The 26,115-nt window shown below is 52.9% G+C and overlaps 1 protein-coding gene and 1 long non-coding RNA gene across 11 annotated transcripts in view; one reads left to right on the forward strand and one right to left on the reverse strand.

Annotated features, from left to right (window-relative positions):
• Positions 1-4,213, forward strand: part of PHKA2 (phosphorylase kinase regulatory subunit alpha 2) — a 95,113-nt gene extending 90,900 nt beyond the window's left edge. For 4 of the 10 annotated variants that reach the window (XM_064364482.1, XM_012434127.2, XM_012434136.2 and 1 more), the window contains 3 exons: positions 1,344-1,397; positions 2,111-2,311; positions 2,847-4,213. In XM_064364482.1, the coding sequence (XP_064220552.1) occupies positions 1,344-1,397; positions 2,111-2,311; positions 2,847-3,017 (426 nt within the window). In that variant the 3' untranslated portion in view covers positions 3,018-4,213. Of the gene's footprint in view, positions 1-358; positions 591-1,343; positions 1,398-2,110; positions 2,312-2,846 lie in introns of those variants that run through there. The other 6 variants (XM_064364483.1, XM_064364481.1, XM_064364480.1 and 3 more) reach the window with 4 other exon arrangements.
• Positions 3,334-6,883, reverse strand: LOC105704763 (uncharacterized). The gene is made up of 3 exons (XR_010338165.1): positions 6,569-6,883; positions 6,379-6,473; positions 3,334-4,613 (listed from the first exon to the last, which is right to left on the reverse strand). It is a non-coding gene; the product is annotated as an uncharacterized LOC105704763 (long non-coding RNA).
• Positions 6,884-26,115: the final 19,232 nt, after the last annotated feature.

The following is a 26,115-nucleotide window of genomic DNA, read 5'->3' on the forward strand; positions in this document are numbered from 1 at the left end:
GGGTCCTGTGGGCCCTGCTTTGCCCTGCTTTCCCCCTGGGACGCCTCTCTCCTCAGCCAGCTGCTTCCCATGCGCCTGAGGCTGTTCTGATGCCCCAGCCATTGTCCTGTTGTCCTTGGGAACTGCGATGCATGCACCTGAGCGCAGCAGCACCTCCCTGAGCACCTGTTGCCAAGGAGGGGGTGGCATTGTCTGCACCTCGCATTCTGCCTCCCTCCTGTCTCGGCCCCAGAGTTTGTGCAGCTCCCTGGCCCTGGCAGGCCCTGTCTTTTCCCTTGCATGAAGGGACAGTCTGCCTTGCTTCAAAGCTGTGCAAACCAAGACATTCTTTTGCCTCAGAACTATTTTTTTTTTTTAGCTCATTTCACAGTGGGAGAGGAGAGAAAAAGAATCCCAGTGACAGCAGACAGCAACCCCTTCCCAAAGCCATGGCAGTGCTGGCTGAAGGTTCTTTCTGTATCAGCGGCCCCTGTGCTTCGTGGGGCCCGAGGTCTTCACAGCCACCGCAGAGGCGGGTGAGGAGGTCGAAGCAGGGCCTGCCCGAGCAGCTGGACTCCTGGGACCCAGGCAGGAGCCTGCAGGAGCTCATGGTGTTTGTTGGCTCCCTTTCCCACCTCTCGTAGGGGGGCGGGGGTGGGAGCGGCCATTGCTGTTCTCACCTCAGCCCACCAGGGATGCTGCAGGCCAGGGTGCTGGTATTTAGAAGGTGGCCAGTTAGACTAGAACAAGCTGTTCCTAGAAAATCTCCCCACTCTTCCTGGGGCATCACATGCTTCCGCTCAGACTTGCTGGCCCAATCCCAATCCACTTTTATTATGAAAAAGCAGCCTTGAGTGTTGAGCTGGCACTCGGTATTTATATACATGGGTGTGCATGTGCATGTCTGTGCATGTGCTGGAGGCTTTTGTGATTGGTGCTTATTATAGAAATCTCAAAAATAGATGCCTGCAAAGGCGCAGAAGCATCCCTTCCCCAGCAGGAGCCATGAAAATCTTCCTTTATTATGGCACCAAAGGGGCCTCGCAGCCGCCAGGGCCCAGTTGGCAAGTGCAGTGTGGAGCCTCCCGGGAGGACCCCACAGCCCCCTAGGGCATTGTTCTGGGGAGATCTGAAAGATGCCTGCTGGGTTCCCTAGAATCGTTCCATCGAAAACAGCCTGTAGGCAGTGAGAACAAGCTCTCTAAAAATAACTGACAGCCTGGCGGGTCCCAGCCCTCCTACGGGTTTCCAGGTCGGAGAGGGCTGTGTGTGCACGCACGCCTATATGTGTGCATGTGTGTACATACATGCATGTGCTTACGAGCTCGTTCTGGAATCTGAAATGTGCTGTGTTCTGCCTCCAGTGCCACGGTCTCTCCATCGATGGTTACGTCCTCCCATCCTCGACGACCCGAGAGGTATGATGAGAAAAACGCAGGTGCGGGCCCCTCTCTGGGTTCACAACAAGGGCTTCATTGCATGGATCTGACCTCCCGTGCTTCTTTCAAGCTCATTCTAATGGACAGGCCATTTGCAGCTCTGAGCTGTCTAGCCACTTCACCCTTACATGTTGCAAAATGTCTTTCCTGCATGTATGAGCCTCAGCCTTTTTCTTTTCTTCACCTGAGACTAAGCATTTCTGGGCTAGCAAGCTGTTTTCCTTTGCCAGACACCCCTTAGACCCATGTTGAAAGAAAGGAGCCGATCTCCACGCCACACTGGCCTGCACCCCAGCCAGCCTTCTCGGCCCTTTTCTCCAACTAAAAACAGTCATTGTCCCTAGGTGATTTGTCATTCTTTTTAATGTGGATTTTGTTAGTCTTCCCTGACCCAAAGCACCATGCTTTATGCTGCAAGGAATAATGAAGAGGAAAGAGAAAGCAGAATTGGTCATTGCTCCCTGGAAGCTGTAGTCCATGGTGGGGAGGGTAGATAAATCAGGCTCAGACAGGCTGACTGACTCTTGCTCTGAGGGCTGCCACCAGCAGAATCCAGACAGTGACCAGAAAGGGGGCAGCAGTGGTGGTGAGCCCTGAGCCCAGGCAGTGATACAGTCACCCTTGGTTACTTGGTGATAGGGCTGCCTCTGTCCTGTCTCTCACTGGTGGTCACCTGCCTGTCCCTTTGCTAGATGACCCCGCATGAGATCAAGTTTGCTGTCCACGTCGAGTCAGTGCTGAACCGCGTGCCCCAGCCCGAGTACCGGCAGCTGCTGGTGGAGGCCATCATGGTGCTGACGCTGCTCTCAGACACAGAGATGACCAGCATCGGGGGCATCATCCACGTGGACCAGATCGTGCAGATGGCCAGTCAGCTGTTCTTGCAGGACCAGGTAGGGGTGCCAGGGAGTCGGGTTGGCTGGCATTTATCTGTTGAGGCTGGAGATTCTGTGTCCAATAGGAAAGAATATACTTGAACTAAGAAAATTTCATCACAGATGGGGAAAAAATGTCAACCACTTGGTTAAAGAATGGTACAGTGGCCAGTTGGGAAATCTCAGAACCTCTGGAGATGGATAGGCCTGTCTCAGTGCAGGTTTCACCCACACACGACCACTTTGCAACACATGACCCGGACCGAACTCGTTATCCTGTATGCAAAGCCAAGTTCAGCAAAGTGGTCCTTTCATTATAGTCAGTGAAGAGCTGCAAACTAGGGTGCGTGATGACAGAGTGCAGGGCCCAGAGGAGAGGTGGGGCATCCCCCCTGGCAGCGCTGGCTGTGTGCCTTCAGTATTGGAGCTTCTCAGGAGAACAAGGGCCTCTGGCAACCCTCACCCTGCCCATGTTGACCCGCCGCCAACACGCAGAAGCGTGACGGGGAGTGAGGGCTCTGCTCAGTGTCCCCTCTGCTCTTTCCTACTGCAGGTGTCGATCGGAGCCATGGACACCCTGGAGAAAGACCAAGCCACGGGAATCTGCCACTTCTTTTACGACAGTGCACCGAGTGGGGCTTATGGGACCATGACCTACCTAACAAAAGCAGTGGCTTCTCATCTGCAGGAGTTGTTGCCCAATTCGGGCTGCCAGATGCAGTAGGGTCTCGCCTAGAAACATGACCACACTCTGAATCTGTCACATGGCCCCTAGCCTTACTGTGAACCTTCTATCCCCCCAAGATCCCCTGTGCTGTCAGGAAAGCATGTCCCATCAAAAACACTCATGGGGGGTGCTGGCAGCACTCGCCCTGTGACTGATGTCTGTTAAAGCCTCAGAGATAGAGCTGCGGAATCCTCTGCTCCCCCAGCGAGCGCCTGGGATCATTTTCTAGGTTCATTTCGCTGGAACATTTGTCACAGCATCTGGTCTTACGGACTCTGAGGAGGAATTGGAAATTGATCTCTTTTGAGTGCAGAGGGAACTGAGAAGCCAGCTTAAATTGGCTCTTGCAGAGAGTTACAGAAATAGTTTCGATGAGCTAGTGCCACATCCTAAGATGCAAAGATCCTCTGGAGGCAGTAGCCAGACAAGCAGACCTTGACAAGGGCCACCTCTTCACAGGATGCAGTCTGTGCACCAAATAGAACGCATGCGTCTCTGTGGAACCGGGGTTTTCTTGTGCCTTGCTTGCTTTCGTAGCCTTGCATTGTACTGGCACGGCTGCCTTCATGTAGCATTATAATTCTCTATCCCTAAGACAGAAAATTCCTCTTCATTCACCTTGGCTCATGGTCTTAAAGGGTTTTTATCCTGGCTTCCCATGAACTGGGGTTTTCTCTTGCCTTAGGAAGAATCCCGAATCTTCTGGAATCTAGGAAGAAAAGGCGAGACTCTTCGTGTAGCCAGGCAAGCATTTGTTTCAGGGCTAGGCCTGTTGCTCCTGCTCGTGTGGGATGAGCGCCCCGCAGAGGATACTTTCCTCCCATGCTCTGGGCAAGGCATCACGGGGTGAGCACGAGTCAGCAGTGCCGTGGTACTGAGCGGGTGTGTCACTGCAGAAACAATGCTTCCCTCTGAAAAGCAGAGCCAGCTGGGAACCTGCACCCTCTTGGTAGAAGCAGTTTGGTCTCACTCTCTCTGGTGGGTGTGGTCAGAAGCACCAATTGGAAGGGAGCAATGTTGAGTCAGGTGCCAGGGTCTGGCAAATCTTTTGCCAATGCAGGGTCTGGCAAATCTTTTGCCAATGTCCTGGCAATGGAGTTTCTCTCGGAGCATTGTCTTACCTTGGGGGAAGGAAACTAAAGCAATGGGAAAACAGTTTCTGTAAATAATAAACCTTGGAAGAAAAATGCTTACCCAGTGGCCAGAAGGTGCGCTCTGTCTGGTTGAGAGCGATTGGCTAGGTGGTGGTGACTCTGCCTCCGAAATGGAAACAAGGCTGTGGGATCGTTTCCTTGGACATCTGTTTGTTTGGAGGTGAAGCGATCACCATGCCCTAGCTGCTTTGAGTGGGCATCGTGATGCCCAGTGCCCCTCAGAGCCAAGATGCAATATTGCTGGTTATTCCTGAAAGCAGAGGAGAGGCAGGTGGCCTCAGACGCCTGACAGCTTACTGGCAGAGTCGTTTTCAGGCTGAGCCAAACCCTTTGCAGTCTAGAAGAGTCTCAGCACTCCCATCTTGGTGTGCAGGCTGTGGCCACAGGGGACTTCCGTGCTGTGCCTTTGTTTCCATTTCTTCCAAACCATGACGCTCTCCTTGCAGAGGTGCAGAGTAGTTAGTTAGGTAAAGGAAAATCCCCCAGAGTCTCCCTATCTTCCTACAGTGGACTTATGCATTTCTTGCATTTGAGGGGCAGATCCCAGAGACCAGGAGGGTGGCACATGAGCAAGCATGGCACCACGCCCTTGCCCCCTGGGGCCACCCCGTTCCCTCCCCATCCTGGTGGGCCACAGTGGTGGTGGGGCTGGAGGGACACGCAGGACAACAGCCACTGACCAGAACAGCTCTTCCCTCGCAAGCTGGTTTGCTCCCTTTGCCCCTGAGCCTCCATGGGGCACAGCGTCCCAGGTCTGGGGGTCACATTTTCATAGCCTTCACACGTGTGTCTTTAAAATGTGTTGGACAGAAACAAGAGTCTTGGAGATGACATGTAATTCACCTGCTGGGTGGATCATTTCAAACAGATAATGCGGGCAAGGTATAAGAAGGTTTAAGCCATGAAAGTTTTTCTTGGAAGAAGCTCAGGAAGAGTTAGAGCCCTCCAGAATGAGCCAGGTGCTAATTTAGAATAGTCACCTGTCTGCGGACAACGATGATGTGCTCAGCCACTGAGGCGGGCTGGGAGAGAAGCCGTAATAAGCGATTCCACTGAGCCTTCCAGCCACTCCTTTGAAACCTCTTTAAAATGAAATGCTGAAATAGGACCGCATTTCCACAGGCATCAAGCTGTCAGCTTCAAAGGAGAACAGGCTTCTGAGGCCTGGCTCCTGCCCGAGGAGAGGAGCAGATGTTTCAGGACAGAGGGCCTGTCCTGATAGCACCTGCGGGAGCAAGGGGGCGAGGGGGAAGTGCAGGGGTGGGAGGGGTCTCGGGACTTGATTGATTGCTAGGCCAGCTGAGAGTGGCCTGGCAGCCACGTTGATCCTGGGGGTGCGGGGGCTGTGGCCAGGAACTGCTTGGCTCCAAGGCGGAAGGCAGAAGTCAATTTGAACCTTTGCCGGGGCTCCGGATTAGCATGTTCTGTCTTGGAGGGCAAGCTGGTGGGGCCAAGAACAAGCATTGCTTTTAACAACTTCAGCTGAAAAGCAGCTGGCGCCATACCTGCTGCTGTCCCTGGCTCTCACCAGAGGTGAATTCAGCATCCCTGCCACCCTGCCAGCGCCTCTGTGATCCTGCGCAAGTGAGCCGACCACTGTGTACCTCAGTTTACCCATCCACAAAAAAGTGCAAAAGGCCGATGGAGCAGCCCAGGACTAAATGTGGAGGCGTGATGTGAACTCCCCCTCCTCCTCCGACTGAAGGCTTCATGCTTAGAGGAAACCAAATAAGCCCTATGGCAACCCTGCCTGGAGTTGTGGGGGGCTGAGGGGAAGAGGAGGGGGAGACCCGGCCTTTCAGGCCCTGGGGCTTGAGGGGTGGGGCTCCATTAGGAGGTGAGTTGGGGGGTGGTGAAGGGGAGGAGAGATCGTCAGGGCTCAGCTGCCTGGACAGAGGATGAAAATCCTCCCTGTGTGAAAAAAGAAAAGGAAAGGACCCCAGAGCAGGAGGCAGGAAACACAGCTTGGCAGGTGCTTGATGCCGTTTGTTTCTGGACAAGAAGACAGGCGGCTTGGCCACCCTTGATGGAAATTGCAGCAGAACCATCAATTCTATTGACTCCCGCATCAGGCTGGCAAATAGCTTTTGTCTTTCCTGCTTTCTTCTTGTCAAAGCGTTCAAAGGGTACAAAAGCCCCCCACACCCTCCACTGCCCTTTGTGCCATAATCTTTCAAGGTTACTTATGCTTTTGAAGTCCCTACCATCTGCTCCGCCGGCCTGTACTTTGCAGGATGTGAGAACACCACGTTCCCAGAATGCCTTCTTTTGTCCCCGACGTGGCCGCTGATGGCTCTGACTGCAGGGAAAAGAAAGCTGTGCTGTGGCCCTCTTAGCCCAGTCCCTGCTTTCTCCCTCAAAAAGCCACTTAGGAAAGCCACAGCCTTGACTTACCAAGAGAATTCTCCGAGAAATTAGAAGACCAGAAACTGCAAAAGTGTCTGCGCTGCAGTTGAATGCTAGGTGTGTCTGGTGATGCCTGGGAGAGGGAAAAACTCCACCAGACAACTACCATGGTTTTCTTTAGAGGAACATATGTGCCACTTTTGGCAAAAAATGCCTTCTTAGGAGGACTGGAATCGTTGGAAGCAGTGAACTCTGAAGTCACGTAATTCGTCCCTCTGTCTTCTTGCAGTCTGTAAACTCTTCTGAAAAATGCATGAATCCAACATGAATCCCAGTATTTCTGCCATGCCCACTGAGAGCCAGGCAGAAATACAGCCTGGTCGGGAGGTGGGGGGTGGCAAAGCATCTCTTCTGTGTTTGAAGGCCCCTGAGGAAGCCCCGGGCTCCCCTGGTGTGCCTGGCCCTGGCCTAGCAGGGTGTTGGCATCCCGAGCCAGAATCCTGTGCAGCATCGGTCCAACCCTTGCAGGTGGCCACCACCTCTTCCCCCTACAGCTGGTGCAGCTGAGGTGCCAGGCTCTGCCAAGGGCAAGCTGCATCTGAATTGGGCAAGAGGGGATGGTTGCACCTTCCACATCTCCTTTTTGTGAAAGACCTTTCCAGATACAGACCCAGGATGGACTTGCCAAAGAGAAATCCCGTTAACTGGCTCTAATCTCTGTGCCACCAGCTGCTATTGTCTCCAAGTTCGTTTGCAAATAACAGAAAAGTAGGTTTATTAAAGAATATTGGACCAGGCACGGTGGCTCACGCCTATTTTTAATCCTAGCACTTTGGGAGGCTAAGGCAGGTGGATCACCTGAGGTCAGGAGTTCAAGACCAGCCTGACCAACATGGAGAAACCCCATCTCTACTGAAAATACAACAATTACCCCAGTGTGGTGGTACATGCCTGTAATCCCAGCTGCTCGGGAGGCTGAGGCAGGAGAATCGCTTGAAGCTGGGAAGCAGAGGTTGCGGTGAGCCGAGATCCGCCATTGCACTCCAGCCTGGGCAACAAGAGCGAAACTCCGTCTCAGGAAAAAATATATATATATTGGATAGGCCACATGGTCACCAGGTTAAGCAATTCCCCAGCCAGGACCAAGATCAAGATCCCATGTCACTCCCCAGTACTCCCAGGTTCACACCCTGGGGCTTGCACCACAGACACCCCCAAGGCTGAGCACTGTCACTGGGGCCACTGCCTCTGCTCTTTTGGAAACTAAATGTAGAGGCTTCTTCTTGTCACCAGAAGGGATTTTAAACAGCCACTAGCTGCCACTTCAAGGTCTCAGGCAAGTATGCTGCCTTGGCTGAGGGGAGAGGTGAGAAAAAGCATCCAGCAGGGCAAGGTGGCTCACACCTGTAATCCCAGCACTTTGGGAGGCTGAGGTGGGTGGATCATGAGGTCAGGAGTTCAAGACCAGACTGGCCAACATGGTGAAACCCCGTCTCTACTAAAAAGCACAAAAAATTAGCCGGGCACATTGGCAGGCACCTGTAATCCCAGCTACTTGGGAGGCTAAGGCAGAGAATTGCTTGAACCTGGGAGGCAGAGGCTGCAGTGAGCCAAGATCATGCCACTGCACTCCAGCATGAGCAACAGAGTGAGACTCCATCTCAAAAAAAAAGAAAAACCAGCGTCCAGCCAGGCATAGTGGCTCATGCCTGTAATCCTGTGCTTTGGGAGGCCTAGGCAGGAGGATCTCTTGAACCCAGGAGCTCAAGACCAGCCTTGGCAACAATGTGAGAACCTCCCTACAAGAAATAAAATCAGCCAGGCCAGTGGTGTGTACCTGTGGTCCCGGCTACTCAGGAGGCTGAGATGGGAGGGTCACTTGAACCTGGGAAGTCTAGGCTGCAGTGAGCTGTGATTGCACCCCCCAGCCTGGGTGTCAGAACAAGACCCTGTCTCAAAAGAAGCTAGCATCCGAGAATTCTGCCTTCCAAAGTGGAGATCCCCCGAACATAGGAAGGAGGTTCAGATGCCAAACATCCAAAACTCAGCGTCTGCTCCAGCCGGCATGCATGCTTTTCATTCCTCTGTCCAGAAAACAAGGACCTGTGCCCTCGCCAGGGTCTGCCCTGGAGAGCTGACACAGAGGCACGTTTGCCCCTGAAGAAGGCTGTGTGTCAGGAGTCAAGAGGGGTATGCAGGAACCCCTCCCCACCCCAAGCACATGGAAGCTATCCTGGCACCCACTGCTGGGCTGGAGGTTGGGCAATTAATGACATATTCTCTCTTTGGGTAGCAGTGCTATGAGCCATAAGGGCTGGATGGCCACTCTTGTCCAGCCTAGCCCACCAGACCACCTCCCACCACCTAGCAAAGCCCTGCAGAATTGCCAGTGCGCCCTGCAGTTTCCGTGACCAGCAGCCCAGTCCCATTAGATTTTCATATCCCTTGAGTGACAGCCCATCTGGGTCGAGACACAAATGATTGTCACATCTTTTCTTCTAAGTCTTTAGCCAGCTGGGGGATTTAAAAATAATGAATTGGAACCATTCGTGGTATAAGCGTCTCTCCTGACAGTGTGTATAATTTCCCCCAGCTGTCAGCAGGGATCGTCCTGAGTTCTTGTAAGTACTGGAGTCTCTCTCCCAGGCTCAAGCGAGGCGCATCCATCTAGGCGAGGCAGCCCTCTCTGCCTCTCCCTCCCTCCCTTCTGGAGTGGCAGGCAACAGCTCCCCGCTCCCCTTTCCCTCATTAGCCACAGAGATCTGGAGCGCAAGTGGCCCAGCAGACTGGGAGGAGGTTTTGAGAGGGCATTGAACACACGGCGGCTGATACAGCTCTTTACGTCAGAAGATGAAACAGCCGTTCTAAGTGGCCCGTTGCACTGCCGCCTGAATCTCACCAGAAAGGATTCTGGGCTGTCCATCCCCTCAAGCAGAGAACTCCCTAGTGCTAAGGTGGTCACTGCCACCAAAAGATATGTACCTTCATCCTGGCCCGGAGACGATGCGTGGGCTGGGTGGCGCTGGGCTTGGCTGGTTGAAGAGCAAAGGGTTCCATGCCTAGTCAAAAAAAAAGCGAGTCTACAATGTAAGAGGGGTCAAGATGGAGCCTGAGTGGGGGAGTTCACTGCCAGCACGGGGTCAGCAGAGGCTCCGAGGAGTGACCGGAGCCGGGAATGGGGGGGTGTGGAGCAGCAGAAAGTGCAGGGAGAGGCAGGCACAGGCCAGGCAGGCTAGTAACTGTGCACTCGGTGGAGGGGAAGTAGAGGGGACGCAGGGGGCTTCCTGGGCTTGGCTGGGGGTGGAGAGGCCTTAGCAGAGCCACTGTCTTTGGCCCCTGAATGCCAGGCGCCACCCCTCTACCAGCCCCAGCCCGGCTTGCTCAGCTGTGCAGGGGGAAGAGGGTGGAGGCTCGAGATGGATTAGAGGGGGGGTTTGATCCTCCCAACCCTTGCCTGGGTCTGACGGCCTCCTCCTAGGCGAAGGCTGAGTAAAGTGGTCAGTCCTCTGAAAAGTGCCCGCCCGGCGCAGGAGCTGCTCAAGAATCCCACCCAGCAGGATGGGACTAGTCCTTTAAGAGTGAAAGCAGCTGCCTGGGTGGGGACAGCACAGCTGGGCGAGGCCAAGGCCATCTCCTCCTTTCCCACGGCTCAGCCGAGGGAGTGAGAAACCCACCCCTGACCCCTCCTCCTCCCCACCCTGGGAAATGAACAAGGAGCGATGATTTTTGCAGCGTGCCCGGGGCAGAACAAAGCTGAGGAAGCAGGGGAAGGCCTGGGAGCACGGAGGGCCTGTGCCCTGGGATAGCTGGAGACCATCTCGGTGGGCAGGATGTGATCAGCCACCTGAAGGAAGTGAGGGCCTGAGCCTTGCTTTATCTGGGGGAGAGGGCGCAGGGCAGCGAAACCGCCAGTGCGAAGGCATGAGGCAGGACTGCACCCAACACGTCTGCAGGGGGCGAGAGTGGAGCCACCACGGAGTCTAGACTTTGGCTTTTGTCCCAAGTCACTGGGAGGAATGACACAAGTATTGCCAACCCTGCCCAGAGAGATCTGCATTAAAGGTTAGGGGGCAAGGGAGCGGAGGCAGAGGCGGAGGGGGAATGGGTTGGTTTCAGTGCAGATCTGGAGGGACGGGTGTGAGACGCAGAGCCAGGAAGGGAGCCAGTGCCGAGGCCGTGTGACTTCCTTCCACCTATTTTGAGGAGCCGAAAGCCTTCGGGAGCAGCCCCTGCTTTGCTGCTATTTAGGGGAGATAATCTAGTAACTGGAAAAAGGGGGTGAAGAAATGACAGAAGAGGGAGAGAGAAGCGATGTCTGTTCCCTTCCTCAGCCCCCTCTGCCATCTCAGGCCTGAAACTCTATGTGGTCCCTACACCACAGTCAAGCCGACATGCGCATGCGTGTGCACAAGCACACCCACATACAAAGCCACAGACCTGCATCTGCTGGCACCACCTCCCTCAGGGATGGGTCAGCAAAGGAAACAGTGGCTAGGACTCCATCCCCAGGGACCCCTCCTCCGCCCTGCCTTTTCCTGCTCTCACTTGCCCTCTCAGATGTTTCCCCAGGCAGACATCAGACCTCTCCCCTGACGTCCCCAAGCATCCACTGCCCTTCACACTGGGGCTTTAGGAAGCAACAGTGACAGACTTTGGGGCTGAGGCCTGGAAAGGTTCTAAAGGCTCTGCAAGTTGTTCAAAGGCTGCTTCCTCTATGCTTTAAATAGATGTGCTGTGCTGAGTTTTAAATTTGACACATTTCTTTTTTAAACTTAAAAAAAGCACAATCGGAAAAAAAGCAAGAAAGAAATGTAGTGAGTCAGCCACTAGTGGGAGGGAGGGGCACCCTGCTGGGAGGTGGGGACCAGGGGAACATTCCAGGAGGCTGGCCAGGGAGTATGTACCCCAGCCAGTGGGGAGAGGAAATATAGGAGGGGATAGGTGAGGTCAAGAGGATTGGCTCCGAGGAGTCCCTGGAATCAGTGACTTTGTTCTCTGGGGATCTTCTTCCTATAAACCTAGAGGAAGGTGAAAACCTGAGCTGTGGCTCCAGCCAAGGGACACATTCCACAGGTGCTGAAGAGCACGTGATCATCGTCTATACCTGCTTAGTTAGGGCCGCTGTTAGCACCTGGATTTTACAGATGAGGAAACCAAGACTCCAGAGGGCTTGTGAATTTCCAAAATTCACAGGTGTCAGTGGCAAATCAGGAAAAAGCCCATTTCCATTTCCAGCCTCCATGCTTACCTAGATCTAGGCAAAGAACCTTGCCTTTCTCTCACAAATTTACCTCAGAAGAGAGACTCATTTGTTCAGCTTATTCAAGATTTGGATAGTAGATATGAAGAGAAATATTGAAGGGGAAGGGAATTCTCAGCTTAGCATACAGGGGTTAGGAAGCTAAATTCAGCCAGTGTGATAGAAGTCATGCTTGCAACTGGGTGGCACAGCAAGGCCAGGGACGCAGCACCACGGACAGTGGCCAAGGCTCTTAGTTCTTCGAGTCCGCAGCCCCAGATAGGAAGTGGGGACACTAGGTCCCACCCTGCCTCTCTCAAAAAGTCCATTTCAAGGTCTGGAGAAATGTGGCTTGTGCTTTGGAGCCCGCAAAGCTCTTTAGTAGCCTCTGTTGTGATGTGGGCACAGCCACCCTAAGCTACCAGATGGTAGCCTTTGGTGAAATTGTGACGCAGGCAGCATTGGGTTTGACGTCTCACACCCTGCTTTGGCCACCTCCTGGACTCCTGTCACCACCAGGAGCTCAGGGGGCAGATGGGCCAGAATTCTGACCTCCCATGCTGCTACTTAGAGCTGGGCACCCTTTGATTAGACAGTCTCTTGGTGCCTCAGTTTCCTCCTCTGTGAAATGGGATGGTGATTATATAAACCATCTTCATGAGGTGGTTCCAGAGATTAACAAGCTAATGGATGTAACAGTAACAATACCGTGTATGTAATGAGGTCACGGTCACGTTTGTATGCCCCTGGCACCAACAGAGGCTCAGCAGACAGAAGCTGCTGCCACTCTCCCACCCCACGGTAGCGCAGGCTGCAGATCACCCCTGAGGGCCCAGGGTGGTTCTGAAGGTGAGTTTGGATCAGACAGGCAACATTTGAGCTGCCTGGCCATGGATAGCAAGTCACTTTCTGAGCCTCATTCCCTCATTGGTCAAATGGGGATGACAGTGCTCATGGTGGAAGGTTCTGGAGGACTGTTAAGAACGAGCTAGGGGGATACATCCATTTTAAACAGAGCAAGAAAGAGGTCTGTGAGGACTCCAGCCTGGCACACCTGAGAGGAGCCCAGTTCAAGGTCAAGGTTGTTGCAGTCAGCGCTGCCCCAAGCAGTGCTCTGTGATACGGACCAAGGACAGAGCAGAGCGGACAGAGGCAGGAGGCGGTACTTTGGGGAAGAGAAGCGAAGAGTGTAAAAGCCCTGTCTTTGTGGCCTGGCGTGGTGGCTCACTCCTGTAATCCCAACACTTTGGGAGGCTGAGGCGGGCAGATCACGAGGTCAGGAGATCGAGACTATTATGGCTAACATGGTGAAACCCCGTCTCTACTAAAAATACAAAAATTAGCCGGGCATGGTGGTGCGTGCCTGTAGTCCCAGCTACTCAGGAGGCTGAGGCAGGAGAATCACTTGAACCTGGGAGTTGGAGGTTGTGGTGAAGCGAGATCGCACCACTGTATTCCAGCCTGGGCAACAGAACAAGACTCCATCTCAAAAAAAAAAAAAAAAAAAAGCCTTGTCTTCATCCTTCACCTCTGGATTCCTTCTTCCTCTTGACACTTGCCGCCCAAGAGCCTGGGGTTGCAAAGGGGTCTGGAGCCTCCCACCCTCACTTGGTAGAAGCCTGGCTGCCCTTAGAAGAAGGGAGGGAGCCTGGGATGGGGGCCGGCCCCAGGGAAGGCTGAGGAGCAGGGCTTGTCTTTTGCCTGGGCCACTCAGGACCCACCAGGGTGGGCAACTAGGGATGGCTTGGACCCAGAGAGCTGGCAATAAGTGATGCCACTTCATCAGAGGTGTCACTACCGCACAGCAGTCTGAGACTGTGAGAGCTGCCTGGCATGCTGGGTGTTTCAGAGCATGGCGTTGGGGCTGGCAGTGGTCTGTCCAGCTCACATCCAGGGCCACCACCTCTGTACTTGGACGTAGTGAGAGCACCTGGGCCTCTCACGGCTGTCACAAGGTTGTGACATATTTTTAAAGTGCTTGGATACCACTTGGCACATAGTGTGTGCTAAATAAATGCTTATGTAATTAAAAAAAGATGGTGGGGATAAAGCTGCTGGAACGAGCAAATATTCAATTAATTCCTCTGAAAACAGCCTCTGAATGCCTTCTCTCCCATGCTGTGCTCTCTCCAGCCAGCCTCCCACTACCTGAGAGACAGGTGCTGAAGTGTTCCAGGAAAGAGGCCACAGAGGACGGTCACTCCCAGGCCTCCCTGGAGTGTTTGCATTTCACAAGTCACATGTGAGTTTCAGCGAAAGCTCTGACCTGCAGAATTCTCAGCCCCTGAGCTGGACAGTTTGATGGGGAAAGTGTCCTTAACTCCCAACTGTCACCTTTTCTACCTGTGTGCAGGCTGTATTGCCTGGGGTGTACGTTCTTTTCTTTTTTTCTGAGACGGGGGAGTTTCACTCTTGTCGCCCAGGCTGGAGTGCAATGGCACAATCTCAGCTCACTGCAACCTCTGCCTCCTGGGTTCAAGCGATTCCCCTGCCTCAGCCTCCTGAGTAGCTGGGACTACAGGCTCACACCAGCACACCTGGCTAATTTTTTCTATTTTAGTAGAGACGGAGTTTTGCCATGTTGGTCAGGCTGGTCTCGAACTCCTGACCTTAGGTGATCTGCCTGCCTCAGCCTCCCAAAATGCTAGGATTACAGGTGTGAGCCACCGTGCCTGTCCTGGGGTATACGTTCTGACAACCTGCCTCCTCCTAGGACTCTAAAAGGCAGGAATGGCCGGGCGCAGTGGCTCATGACTAATCCCAGCACTTTGGGAGGCCAAGATGAGTTGGGAAGATCGCTTAAGCCCAGGAGTTCCAGACTAGCCTTGGCAACATAAGGAGACCCTATCTCTACAAAAAATTTAAAAAGCCAGGCGTAGACACCTGCAATTCCAGTTACTCAGGAGGCTGAGCTGGGAGGATCACTTGAGCCCAAAGGCAGAGGCTGCAGTGAGCCGTGATCACACCACTGCACTCCAGCCTGGACTACAGAGCAAGTCTCCGTCTCAAAAAAATTAAATAAACTATAACATAAAATAGTAGGCAGGATCACACAAGAGGACAAATTCCTCAGTAATCTCTCAGGATACTTTCAGCTGTCCATCGAGGCTACCCAGCCTGTCAATGACTCAAACAATGAAGACATGTCTCACGCCACGTAAGAAGAAGGAGGCTGCAGGGTTGGTTCAGTGGCTCAATAATGCCACAAAGGACCCGTGCTCTACCCATCTTTCCTCTCCATCAACTTCAGAGTGGCACTTTATCTTCTCATAGTTGCAAGATGGCTGCAACAGCTCCAAGCATCACATCCTTAAAGGACAACATCCCAACCTAGAGGGAAGGGTCAGGGCTTTTTTTTTTTTCTGAGACCGAGTCTCGCTCTGTCACCCAGGCTGGAGTGCAGTGGTGTGATTTTGGCTCAATGCAACCTCCGCCTCCTGGGTTCAAGCAATTCCCTGCCTCAGCCTCCCGAGTAGCTGGGATTATAGGCACGCACCACCATGCCCAGCTGATTTTTGTATTTTTAGTAGAGACGGGGTTTTGCCATCTTGGCCAGGCTGGTCTTGAACTCCTGACCTCGTGACCCACCCGCCTTGGCCTCCCAAAGTGCTGGGATTACAGGCATGAGCCACCGCGCCCGGCCAGGTGAGGGCTTTCTTCTTTAGCTTTTGGCTTCTGTCTCTCTTGTTCCAGTCTCTCTCCTTCCCCCCACCACCGCCCCAACATCAGCCCATTCCAAGTAGGGAAGTCTTTCCCAGAAGCCCTCTGGCAGACTTTTCCTTAATTCTAAATGTCCAGGACTGAGTCGTAAGCCTGTTTTACGCTAATCACTGGCAAGTGCAATAAGGATTAACAGGAGGGATTTCTAAGTCTGGAACCATCATGGGCCTTGCAGGTCGGGGGACTCCTTTGGAGACCTCACCTGTCAAACACCTGCAACAAACTTGGGGTCCTGATAGCGGTGAAGGAGGGAGGTGGCTGCTGGGCAACCCTGAGTCTGCAGGCGCACCTGGCCTCCTGGGTCGTGGTCATGGTCTCTTTTTTTGTGCTTCCTAAAGTTTCTTATGCCTTGTCCAGGGCCCCTTGCATCAATCCTGGCCTGAGAGAACCTGGCAGCATGGCCAGGTCTAGAGTCCAACAAAAATATCCCCACACAGAAGCCAGAGGATGCTCTGAGGGATGGGGCTCACACGATCCTCCTGCCTCGGCCTCTCAAAGTGCTACGATTATAGGCTTGGGCCACTGAGTTGGACCCTTAGTAAGATTTTTGATTGTCTTCAAAGAGTAATGAAAAGCAAAGCAAAAGAACAAATATATTAATAATTATCCAGAATGAAAAGTCTAGATAAAATCAGCATGATAGAATTTGAGGTGAGCGGGTAGACACTGTGGGATGGGAAATATGCAGATGTTCTTTTCGAATATAAGAGGTGAGAAAGAGATCAATTCCAAAACAAGACGAGAGGCCGGGCGCGGTGGCTCACACCTGTAATCCCAGCACTTTGGGAGGCCGAGGAGGGCAGATCACCTGAGGTCTGAGTTCAAGACCAGCCTGGCCAACATGGTGAAACCCTGTCTCTACTAAAAATACAAAAATTAGCTGGGTGTGGTGGTGCACGCCTGTAGTCCCAGCTACTCAGGAGGCTGAGACAGGAGAATCGCTTGAACCCGGGAGGCGGAGGTTGCAGTGAGCCAGTATCGTGCCACTGTACTCCAGCCTGAGTGACACAGTGAGACTCCGTCTCAAAAAACTAGCAAACAAAAAGCAAGACGAGAAACATGGAAACGCAGAATTTCCATCCTGAAGGCAGGACAGAGTGCCTGTGTGTCTGTCTGTTACACAGATGATACGTGACAAACTATATATTATTCTCTAAAATGAGAAGGACCAGGTAGGAGAAGCACCCATACACATGAATGTGTTCAAAACGAGCTGCCTAGATCAATGGCGACAATAATGTCAAGAGACCAGACCCCTGTTAAATGACAAATGTTGACAGATCGGGTTCATGTGGGTTCATGTAGAAAGATGTCTGTTCTTTGTAGGCATCCAGATGTAGACGGTCGCAAGGAAAAGGGCAAGAAAAGCCACGCCAGGCAAATGCTATCGGAAAGCGAGCTGGTCTCCCTCCGTCACTGTTGGGTAAAATAGACTTCAGGACCAAAAGTGGTATGAAGGAAGAGAAAGGGGACAAGGGGACGACAAAAGATGAAATTCACCAAGGAGACATTTCCATTTTAAACATGTCTTTATCCAATAAACAACTTCGAAACAAATGCAGGAAACATTGACAGAAGTACAGGGAGCACAGGACGACTTCGTCATGGTAGTGGGATTGCAACACGTCGCTTTTTACTACTGGTAGGTCAAGCTGGCCAGAATATCATCAAAGACACAGAAGATCTGAGTAACACAGTTAACAACTTTGAGCTAACAGACCTGAGGACGGGTCTGCCCGACTTGAGAATACACATTTGGATCCTTCACGCACACTTGGAGTATTAAATTTCAATTATTTACTAAGCCATAAAGAAAGGCGCAGGACCGGGCGCGGTGGCTCAAGCCTGTGATCCTAGCACTTTGGGAGGCTGAGGCAGGTGGATCACCTGAGCTCAGGAGTTCGAGACCAGCCTGAACATAATGAGACCCTGTCTCTTCATAAAAATGAGCCAGGTGTGGTGGTGCACACCTGGAGTCCTAGCTACTTGAGAGTCTTAGGTGGGAGGATCGCTTGAGCCTGGGAGGTTGAGGCTGCAATGAGCTATGATCGTACCACTGTACTCCAGCCTGGGTAACAGAGCAAGATACTGACTCAAATAAGCAAATAAATAAGAGAGGTTGACTGGAAATAAAAAGAGGCAGAAAGGTACTGAGTTTGCTCCTTCCCCAGTATGCTGGATGGCCTTGGGCAGGTCACATAGCCCGCCCAAGTTTCCTCAGTCAGTCCACTGGACGCATATTTAGTGAGCACCTATTACATGCCAGGCACTGATTTAGTCAGACACATGGGGGAATCCATGAGCAAAACAGTGATTCCTCGCATCTCAGAGCCTAAGTTCGGGCAGAGACACATGATCAGCAACGATCCTAACAAACCGGGATGTTATGCAGCCAGTTCCACAGTGAGGCCAGCTCGGGGCCAAAGGGCAAAGAAAGATTGGAGTGAGGGAGGCAGGCGGCAGCATCAAATAGGCTGCTGAGGCTAGGGCTTGTCAAGAAGAAAGATCTGAGGGAAGACTGGAAAGGGGTGAGGGAAAGGGCCACACGGCCACAGGGTGAAAGCACTCGTAGCAGAGGCAGAGCGGACCCAGCTGTGGTGGCACACGCCTATGATCCCAGCTACTCAAGAGGCTGAGGAGGGAGGATCGCTTGGGCCCAGGAGGTGGAGGCTGCAGTAAACTGGGAAGGAGCCACTGTACTCCAGCCTGGGCAACAGATGGGAAAGTTGGACAGATGGGACAGTGCCTCCGGGAGTACTAAGGAGCACTCCTGGTCTCAAAGACCGCCCCACCCTCTCAGGGCCCTGGACATTGGTGGCCTTTGGCTTCCTGACCCAGAGCCTCCCTATGAGCCGAGTGTCTCCTTGGACTTGGACGTCCTGTCTCAAAAAAAGTAGCTCACGCCTGTAATCACAGCACTTTGGGAGGCTGAGGCAGGTGGAGCACCTGAGGTCAGGAGTTCAAGACTAGCCTGGCCAACAAGGCGAAACCCTGTCTCTACTAAAAATACAAAAAATTAGCTGGCTGTGGTGGTGCATGCCTGTAATCCCAGCTACTCGGGAGGCTGAGGTAAGAGAATTGCTTGAACCCGGGAGGCGAAGGTTGCAGTGAGCCGAGATCACGCCACTGCACTCCAGCCTGGGAGAAATAGCAAAACTCCGTCTAAAAGAAAAAAAAAAAAAAATTAAGCGACTGACCTGGCACCATGGCTTATGCCTGTAATCCCAGCATTTTGGGAAGCTGAGGGAAGAAGATCGCTTGAGCCTAGCAGTTCGAGACCAGCTCGGGCAACATAGTGAGACCCCATCTCTACCAAAAATTTAAAAATTAGCTGGGTGTGGTGGCACGCACCCATCGTTCCAGCTACTCGGGAGGCTGAGGCAAGAGGATGGTGTGAGCCCAGGAGTTTGGGACCAACCTGGGCAACATAGCAAGACCCCATCTTTTAAAAAAAAAGTAAGCAACTGTACTGTGATTGGCAACAGATTAAATTTCAAATATCAAAATTCAACTTCATTCAAGTGGTCTTTAGGTGTCTGACAAAGTTTGGAAATTCAGTTTGAAATAGACTGACTTCAACAGCAAAGAACAAGCAGGATGTCCATTTCCCCGTGTCCCAGGCACACTCGTCCCTCACACGCCATTAGTTCCTCACGCCACCTCTCTGACGGAAGGTGTTATCACCCCCTTCTGTGGACAGGGAAACTGAGGCTTAGAGACATTCAGAAGCTGGTCTGGATTCCAGCACCTGTATAGAAATGGCAGAGACGGGGCCGGGCGCAGTAGCTCACGCCTGTGATCCCAGCACTTTGGGAGGCCAAAGCAGGTGGATAACTTCAGGTCAGGAGTTCGAGACCAGCCTGGCCAACATGGTGAAACCCCATCTCTACTAAAACCACAAAAATTAGCCAAGCGTGATGGCACGTGCTTGTAGTTCCAGCTACTCAGGAGGCTGAGGCAGGAGAATCTCTTGAACTCGGGAGGCGGAGGTTGCGGTGCGCAGAGAGCACGTCATTGCACTGCAGCCTGGGCAACAGACAGAGTGAGAGTCTGTTAAGGGAGAGAGGGAGAGAAGGGGGGGGGGGGAGAGAGAGAGAGAGAGAGAGAGAGAAGGAAAGAGAGACAGAGAGAGAGAAAAGAAAAAAGGGAGGGAGAAGTGGCAGAGCTGAATTCAAAGCCAGGCTTTGCCCTTTAAAACTATACACCTTCTCCCAGGGTTGGAGGCCAAAGGGTCCCTCCTTTCCCCCACTCCTCCTGGAGGAACACGCGTCAGTACCCAAAATCATGCACGTAAGGCGGAGACACAGGGAGAAGTTCAGGCGGTACCCAGGCAAGCCCCCTCACTTATGCCATTTTTCTGCATTTCACTGAGTCCTGATGATTTCCCCAAGCACTGCCTAACGGAGGCTGAGCCTCCTGGGCCCACATGGCCTCCTCAGCCTGGCTCTGGGAGGAGGTAGCTGAGCTGCATCTTCCCATCTGCTAGGTGCCAGGCTCTGCAGGACTCCGGGCCTGAAGCTGTTCCTGGCCATCCTCTTCCACTCACTGACACCCCACCATTTCCCAGCTTCCCAGGAGGTGACAAATCCCTTGTCTCCTCCCTGGCAATGTACCCTGCCCCCAAGTCCCTCCTGCCCCCAGCAGACCCCACTCTCCAGGCACGAGGCATCCTTGGGTTCCGCAGTGAAAGCGCACAAGCTTATGCGATCAGTATGCAGCGAGCCAAGGCTGGGCATGCTGTATAGTGAAATGCCAAGAGTGTGCACCGGGGAGCAGCCTGGAGGAAGCAAGAGTGACAGGGAAGGAGCTGAGCAGGGTGTCGTGTCAGGTGGAGCCCAGCCAGCCCGACTCCACAGAGGGCTCTGGAGTGAGCATTGCAAGATGCAGACAGCCAGCCCGGCGTGGTGGCTCATGCCTGTAATCCCAGCACTTTGGGAGGTTGAGGCAGGCGGATCATATGAGGTCAGGAGTTCAAGACCAGCCTGGCCAACAGCGTGAAACCCCATCTCTACTAAAAATACAAAAATTAGCTGGGCCTGGTGGCAGGCGCCTGTAGTCCCAGCTACTTGGGAGGCTGAGGCAGGATAATTGCATGATCCCGGGAGGCGGAGGTTGCAGTGAGCTGAGATGGCGCCCCTGCCCTCCAGCCTGGGGGACAGAGTGAGGCTCCCTCTCAAAAATAAAACAATAATAATAATAATAATAATAATAATGCAGGCAGCTTCTGCCACTAGTTAGCCAGCGGCTGCTGGCTGCACACAGGTGGCGATGGGCGGAGTTGGGGGTGGGGGCACGGATGGGACACGCGCTCCTAGGCAGGCACCTCCCATCAGCCCAGGGCAATGCACCAGGAAAGGGGGTCGCTGTGCACTGCTGGCACCCAACATTCCTAGAAGCTGGAGGATGAGTGTACCCGCCAATAAAAGGGACACAGCTGGGCCAACAGTCCCACCACGACGAGCTACCGCTTCCTGTGCTGCGTACTTCACGGACATTCGCTCTCGTCTTTGCTACAGTCCCGGGATGTGCTTGCGGTTATGCTCCTTTTGCCGGGTGAGAAATGGAGGCTCCGAATGCTCGTCATTTGTGGAGAGTTTCCCATACCCTTGATGGCAGAGGAGCATCTGAAGTCAGGTTGTATGACTTCAGAGTCCAAGTAGGGTCGCCAGATTTGACAACTAAAAATACGAAACACCGGCTAGGCGTGGTGGCTCAGCCTGTCATCCCAGCACTTTGGGAGGCCAAGGCGGGTGGATCACTTGAGGTCAGGAGTTTCAGACCATCCTGGCCAACATGGTGAAACCCCGTCTCTATTAAAAATACAAAAATTAGGCCAGGCGCGGTGGCTCACGCCTGTAATCCCAGCACTTTGGGAGGCCGAGGCGGGTGGATCACGAGGTCAAGAGATCGAGACCATCCTGGTCAACATGGTGAAACCCCGTCTCTACTAAAAATACAAAAAAATAGCTGGGCATGGTGGCACGTGCCTATAATCCCAGCCACTCAGGAGGCTGAGACAGAAGAATTGCCTGAACCCAGGAGGCGGAGGTTGCGGTGAGCCGAGATCGCGCCATTGCACTCCAGCCTGGGTAACAAGAGCGAAACTCCATCTCAAAAAAAAAAAAAAAAATTAGCTGGGCATGGTGGCACACACCTGTAGTCCCAGCTACTCAGGAGGCTGAGGCAGGAGAATCACTTGAACCCAGAAGGCAGAGGTTGCAGTGAGCAAAGATCAGGCCACTGCAGTCCAGCCTGAGCGACAGAGACTCTGTCTCAAAAATATATGTAAATATATATATGTATACACACACACACACACACAAAATACCCAGTTATATTTGGATTTAAGACCTAGCTCCATGGCTCATGCCTGTAATCTCAACACTTTAGGAGGCCAAGGTGGAAGGATCACCTGAGGTCAGGAGTTTGAGACCAGCCTGACTAACATGGCAAAATCCTGTCTCTACCTAAAAATACAAAAATTAGCCAGCCATGGTGACACATGCCTGCAGTCCCAGCTACTTGGAGGTTGAGGCAGGAAAATCGCTTGAACCCAGGAAGCAGAGGTTGCAGCAAGCTGAGGTCACGCCAGCCTGGGCGACAGAGTAAGACTCTGTGTCAAAAATAAATAAATAAATAATTTGGATTTCAGGTAAACAACAAATCTGTTTTTAGCACGAGCATGTCCCAGGCAGTATTTGGGACATACACATATGAAGCCATTATGCATCGCTTATGTGACATGCAAATTAGCGGGGTGGCCTGTATTTTAGCTAACAACCCTCAAGCCCACTGTAGCGGGCTGCCCTCTTCCACGCTCAATACTCAAGCAAACAGCCCGGGGGAGGGGGATGGGGGCTGGAAAGTACACATAGCACCAGATACTGGGGGACAGTGTTCTGTTACATTGAAACGCGCGCAAATGCTTTCTTGCTTTGCAGAGGGAGGGGACCTACAGTTGTCTGATAACAAGGATGTAATTGTGGCCACATCGCCATGTTTATGAAATGATCCCCTTTCAATGCAGTACCTACGAGAGTTCTCCCTGAAAGCACAAAGCGGTGAGAAGTGGGACTTTTCTGTCTGGTGTTACCGGGTCCCCATGGGAACGCCCCCGAGCTCCCCGGGCTTCCCTCCACCCTCTCGTGAGGGAGCTGTGGCTGGATCCTCTCTCTCAATCGATCACTCTAGACGCCCACGCTCCCCCCCGCTGACAAACCTCAACTCTGCATGCAGGAGCCCCTGCGCGGAGGGGAAGCCCAGGAAGCACAATCTCCCCCATCCCCCAGGGTTTGAGCTTCACCCCAGAGCTCTTCTAACTTGAGGGCCCTGCCTCCCTGCCCAGCTTCCCTCGAGAGCTGTCCACTGTGCACGATGTGACACATAGCACCTGCAGAAAACCATTCCCAACGCCTGCTCCCGCTCTCGCACTGGGAGGCGTTTCACCAGGCGCTGCTCTGGGGATAGCAGGGATGGGGTGAGCTTCGGAGGCTCCCCAGGCAGCAGTAAATCTAGGCTATAATTAAATCAGACTGTGAACATATTGTTCACGGAAACCTCAGCAGAACATGAGTCATGTTGCTTGAGTGAATCACAGCCTCAGAGTTTCCATTTATAATTGCTTTATTTGGGGCCTTTATACTTCGGGCTCAGGATTTTGGCCCACGCCCCCGTTCTTCTCCCTCTTGGGGAAAGCCTGAGGCCTGGACATGGCTAAGTGTGCACCTGGACAGCCAGGAAAAATAGCAAACACCAGGAGAATCCTCTCCCCAATTCCAGGGGCACCTCCCTCTGCAGATGCCCCCAGGGCCACGGGGACAAGGGGCAGGGGAAATAGAAGGAGGGGAAATCGGGCCATTTTGACTCTTGCTAGTATCTGAAAAAAAAATTTTTTTTTGAGACAGAGTCTTGCTCTGTCACCAGGTGCCAGGCTAGAGTGCAGTGGCACGATCTCAGCTCACGGCAATTTCCGCCTTCCAGGTTCAAGCAATTCTCCTGCCTCAGCCTCCTGAGTAGCTGGGACTACAGGCACGCGCCACCATACCCAGCTAAGTTTTGTATTGTTTAGTAGAGAGAGTGTTTCACCATGTTGGCCAGGATGGCTTCGATCTCTTGACCTCGTGATCCGCCCACCTCGGCCTCCCAAAGTTCTGGGATTACAGGTGTGAGCCACCGAGCCTGGCCTGAATTTTTTTTTTTTTTAAGTAAAATTTAATGAGAGGGAGGAGGTTGAAAGCTCAGGTTAAAATGAAGTTTCACGATCTCTGTGCCGTTTTTGGTGAACTCGGCTCCCAGGACAGACCAGACAGCACACAGTAGGACCCACACACAGGCCCCAGAGCCTGACTGGGCCCTAAGCCCTGCCCCGGCGCGTACCAGCTGCACAGTGCAGGCCAGTGGCTTCACCTCTGTGTGTCTGCTTCTTCCTCTGCAAAATAGGAGTGACAATAACAGTAACCTCATAGCTTGGCTGTGAAGATGAATGAGTTAACATGGGTGAAGCGCTTAGAACACCAACTGGCTCGGTGGAAGTGCTAGTTTCATCATCATCACCATCACCATCATCTCAGACCCCTAGCGGCGTCGCTGAGCACGGAGGGACAGGGCCTCACGTGCTTTTCACACAACCCACAGGCAGGAGCACAGGCGGAGGCAGATCTAACAGGAAGGGGGGCTACCCGGGCCTTCCCTGCATCCTGTCCATCGCTTTTGTTGTAGGCGAGGAACTGCAAGCCCCAGCTCACACACATTAGCGGTGCGCCTGAGCAGACACAACTGAGCCTTCCGACCCCACCCAGCAAGCTCTCTGTGTTCCCAGGTATCCTACTGCGCCCACATGCTTGGAGCGGGAAGCAGGCATCTCCCTTTAGAAGATTGGCAGAGTGGGGTCTGCAGCGCTGGGAGGCAGTGGGAGACTGTCATTTTGAGTCGCACCCAGAGCTATGTAGTCAGCGTCCCCACGACCACAGCACCCTCATCATTCAGTGCACACATTTAGGGTGCAGCAAGTTCCAACACTGTCACCTCATTTGGAACCTCACCGCAATCTTTGGAGGCCGGGGTGGGTAGGGGGGGTGGACGAGGTGCCCTGCCCCTGCTACGGGTCCTCTGAGAGCTTCGTAATGAAGAGTGATTTCACCCACTCAGACCCAACATGGAAGTGGCCCCGGGGATCCCCCTCGTTTTTCCTGCAGGGACCTTTTTATCGCCCCACAGTCCCTGCTTTGAACGAGTTTATCTTCCAAGCTGCGAGTGATAAGTAAATTAATTTGTTCTCCTATAATTTATTAATTGGCGATGAACATAATGGCCAAATGAAGTTTCTGTTCAGCATGGCAGAAAGGGTGCTCCCAAGCTGAGGAGCTGGGATCCCTGCCAAGAGCAAAGAAACGTGACATTTTCCTTGGCCCGAGATATCTTATTAGGAGCTCTATGTACATTCTCCAGAAGGCTTTCTAAAATGACAACATCAGACAGGCTCCTGTTAGGATGGCGGTCCTCTGCACAGGCCCAGGTACCCCAGGAAGGGAGTCATCGGGGACCGCGATCCCACTGTGGCAGTCTAACCCCTCTAGGTCAATGCCTGGGTAAGGGCCTGTATCAGTCTGTTCTCACGCTGCTAAGAAAGAACTAACTAACGGTCAGGCACAGTGGCTCACGCTTGTAATTCCAGCACCTTGGGAGGCCAAGGCGGGCGGATCACCTGAGGTCAGGAGTTCGAGACCAGCCTAACCAACATGGAGAAACCCCATCTCTACTAAAAATACAAAATTAGCCAGGCCAGTCGGCACACTACTATAATCCCAGCTACTTAGGAGGCTGGGGCAGGAGAACTGCTAGAACCCAGGAGGTGGAGGTTGCAGTGAGCCGAGATCACACCATTGCACTCCAGCCTGGGCAACAAGAGCAAAACTCCATCTCAAAAAAAATAACTAACTGACACTGGATAATTTTTAAAGGGAAGGTGTTTAATGGGCTCACAGTTCCACATGGCTGGGGAGGTCTCACAATCATGGCAGAAGACGAAGGAAGAGCAAAGAGACATCTTACATGGCGGCAGGCAAGAGAGCCTGTGCAGGGAAAGTCCCCTTTATAAAACCATCAGATCTCTTGAATAAGTCGTGAGACTTATTCACTACCACAAGAACAGCACAGGAAAGCCCCGCCCCCATGATTCAATTGCCTCCCACTGGGTCTCTCCCACAACACATGGGAATTGTGAGAGCTATAATTCAACATGAGATGTGTGCCCAGATAGAGTGAGAACTCTGACCCTAAGCTGGGCTGAGCATGAGCCATGTTTTTCAGTTAGAAATGCTTGGTTTGGGGCCAGGCGTGGTGGCTCATGCCTGTAATCCCAGCACTTTGGGAGGCAGAGGCGGGCAGGTCACAAGGACAGGAGTTCAAGACCAGCCTGGCCAACGTGGGTGTGGTGGTGCATGCCTGTAATCTCAGCTACTCAGGATGTCGAAACAGGAGAATCACTTGAACTCAGGAGGCAGAGGTTTCAGTGAGCTCAGATCATGCCACTGTACTCCAGCCTGGGCAACAGAGAGAATCTCTGTCTCAAAAAAAAAAAAGAAAGAAAAAGAAAAGAAAAGAGAAGAAAGGAAATTCTTGGTTTTGCTCCGAAGCT

This window comes from Aotus nancymaae, unplaced genomic scaffold (assembly GCF_030222135.1).
Source record: "Aotus nancymaae isolate 86718 unplaced genomic scaffold, 86718_ANA_hifiasm-v0.15.2.pri h1tg000058l, whole genome shotgun sequence".
Taxonomy (NCBI): Eukaryota; Metazoa; Chordata; class Mammalia; order Primates; family Aotidae; genus Aotus; species Aotus nancymaae.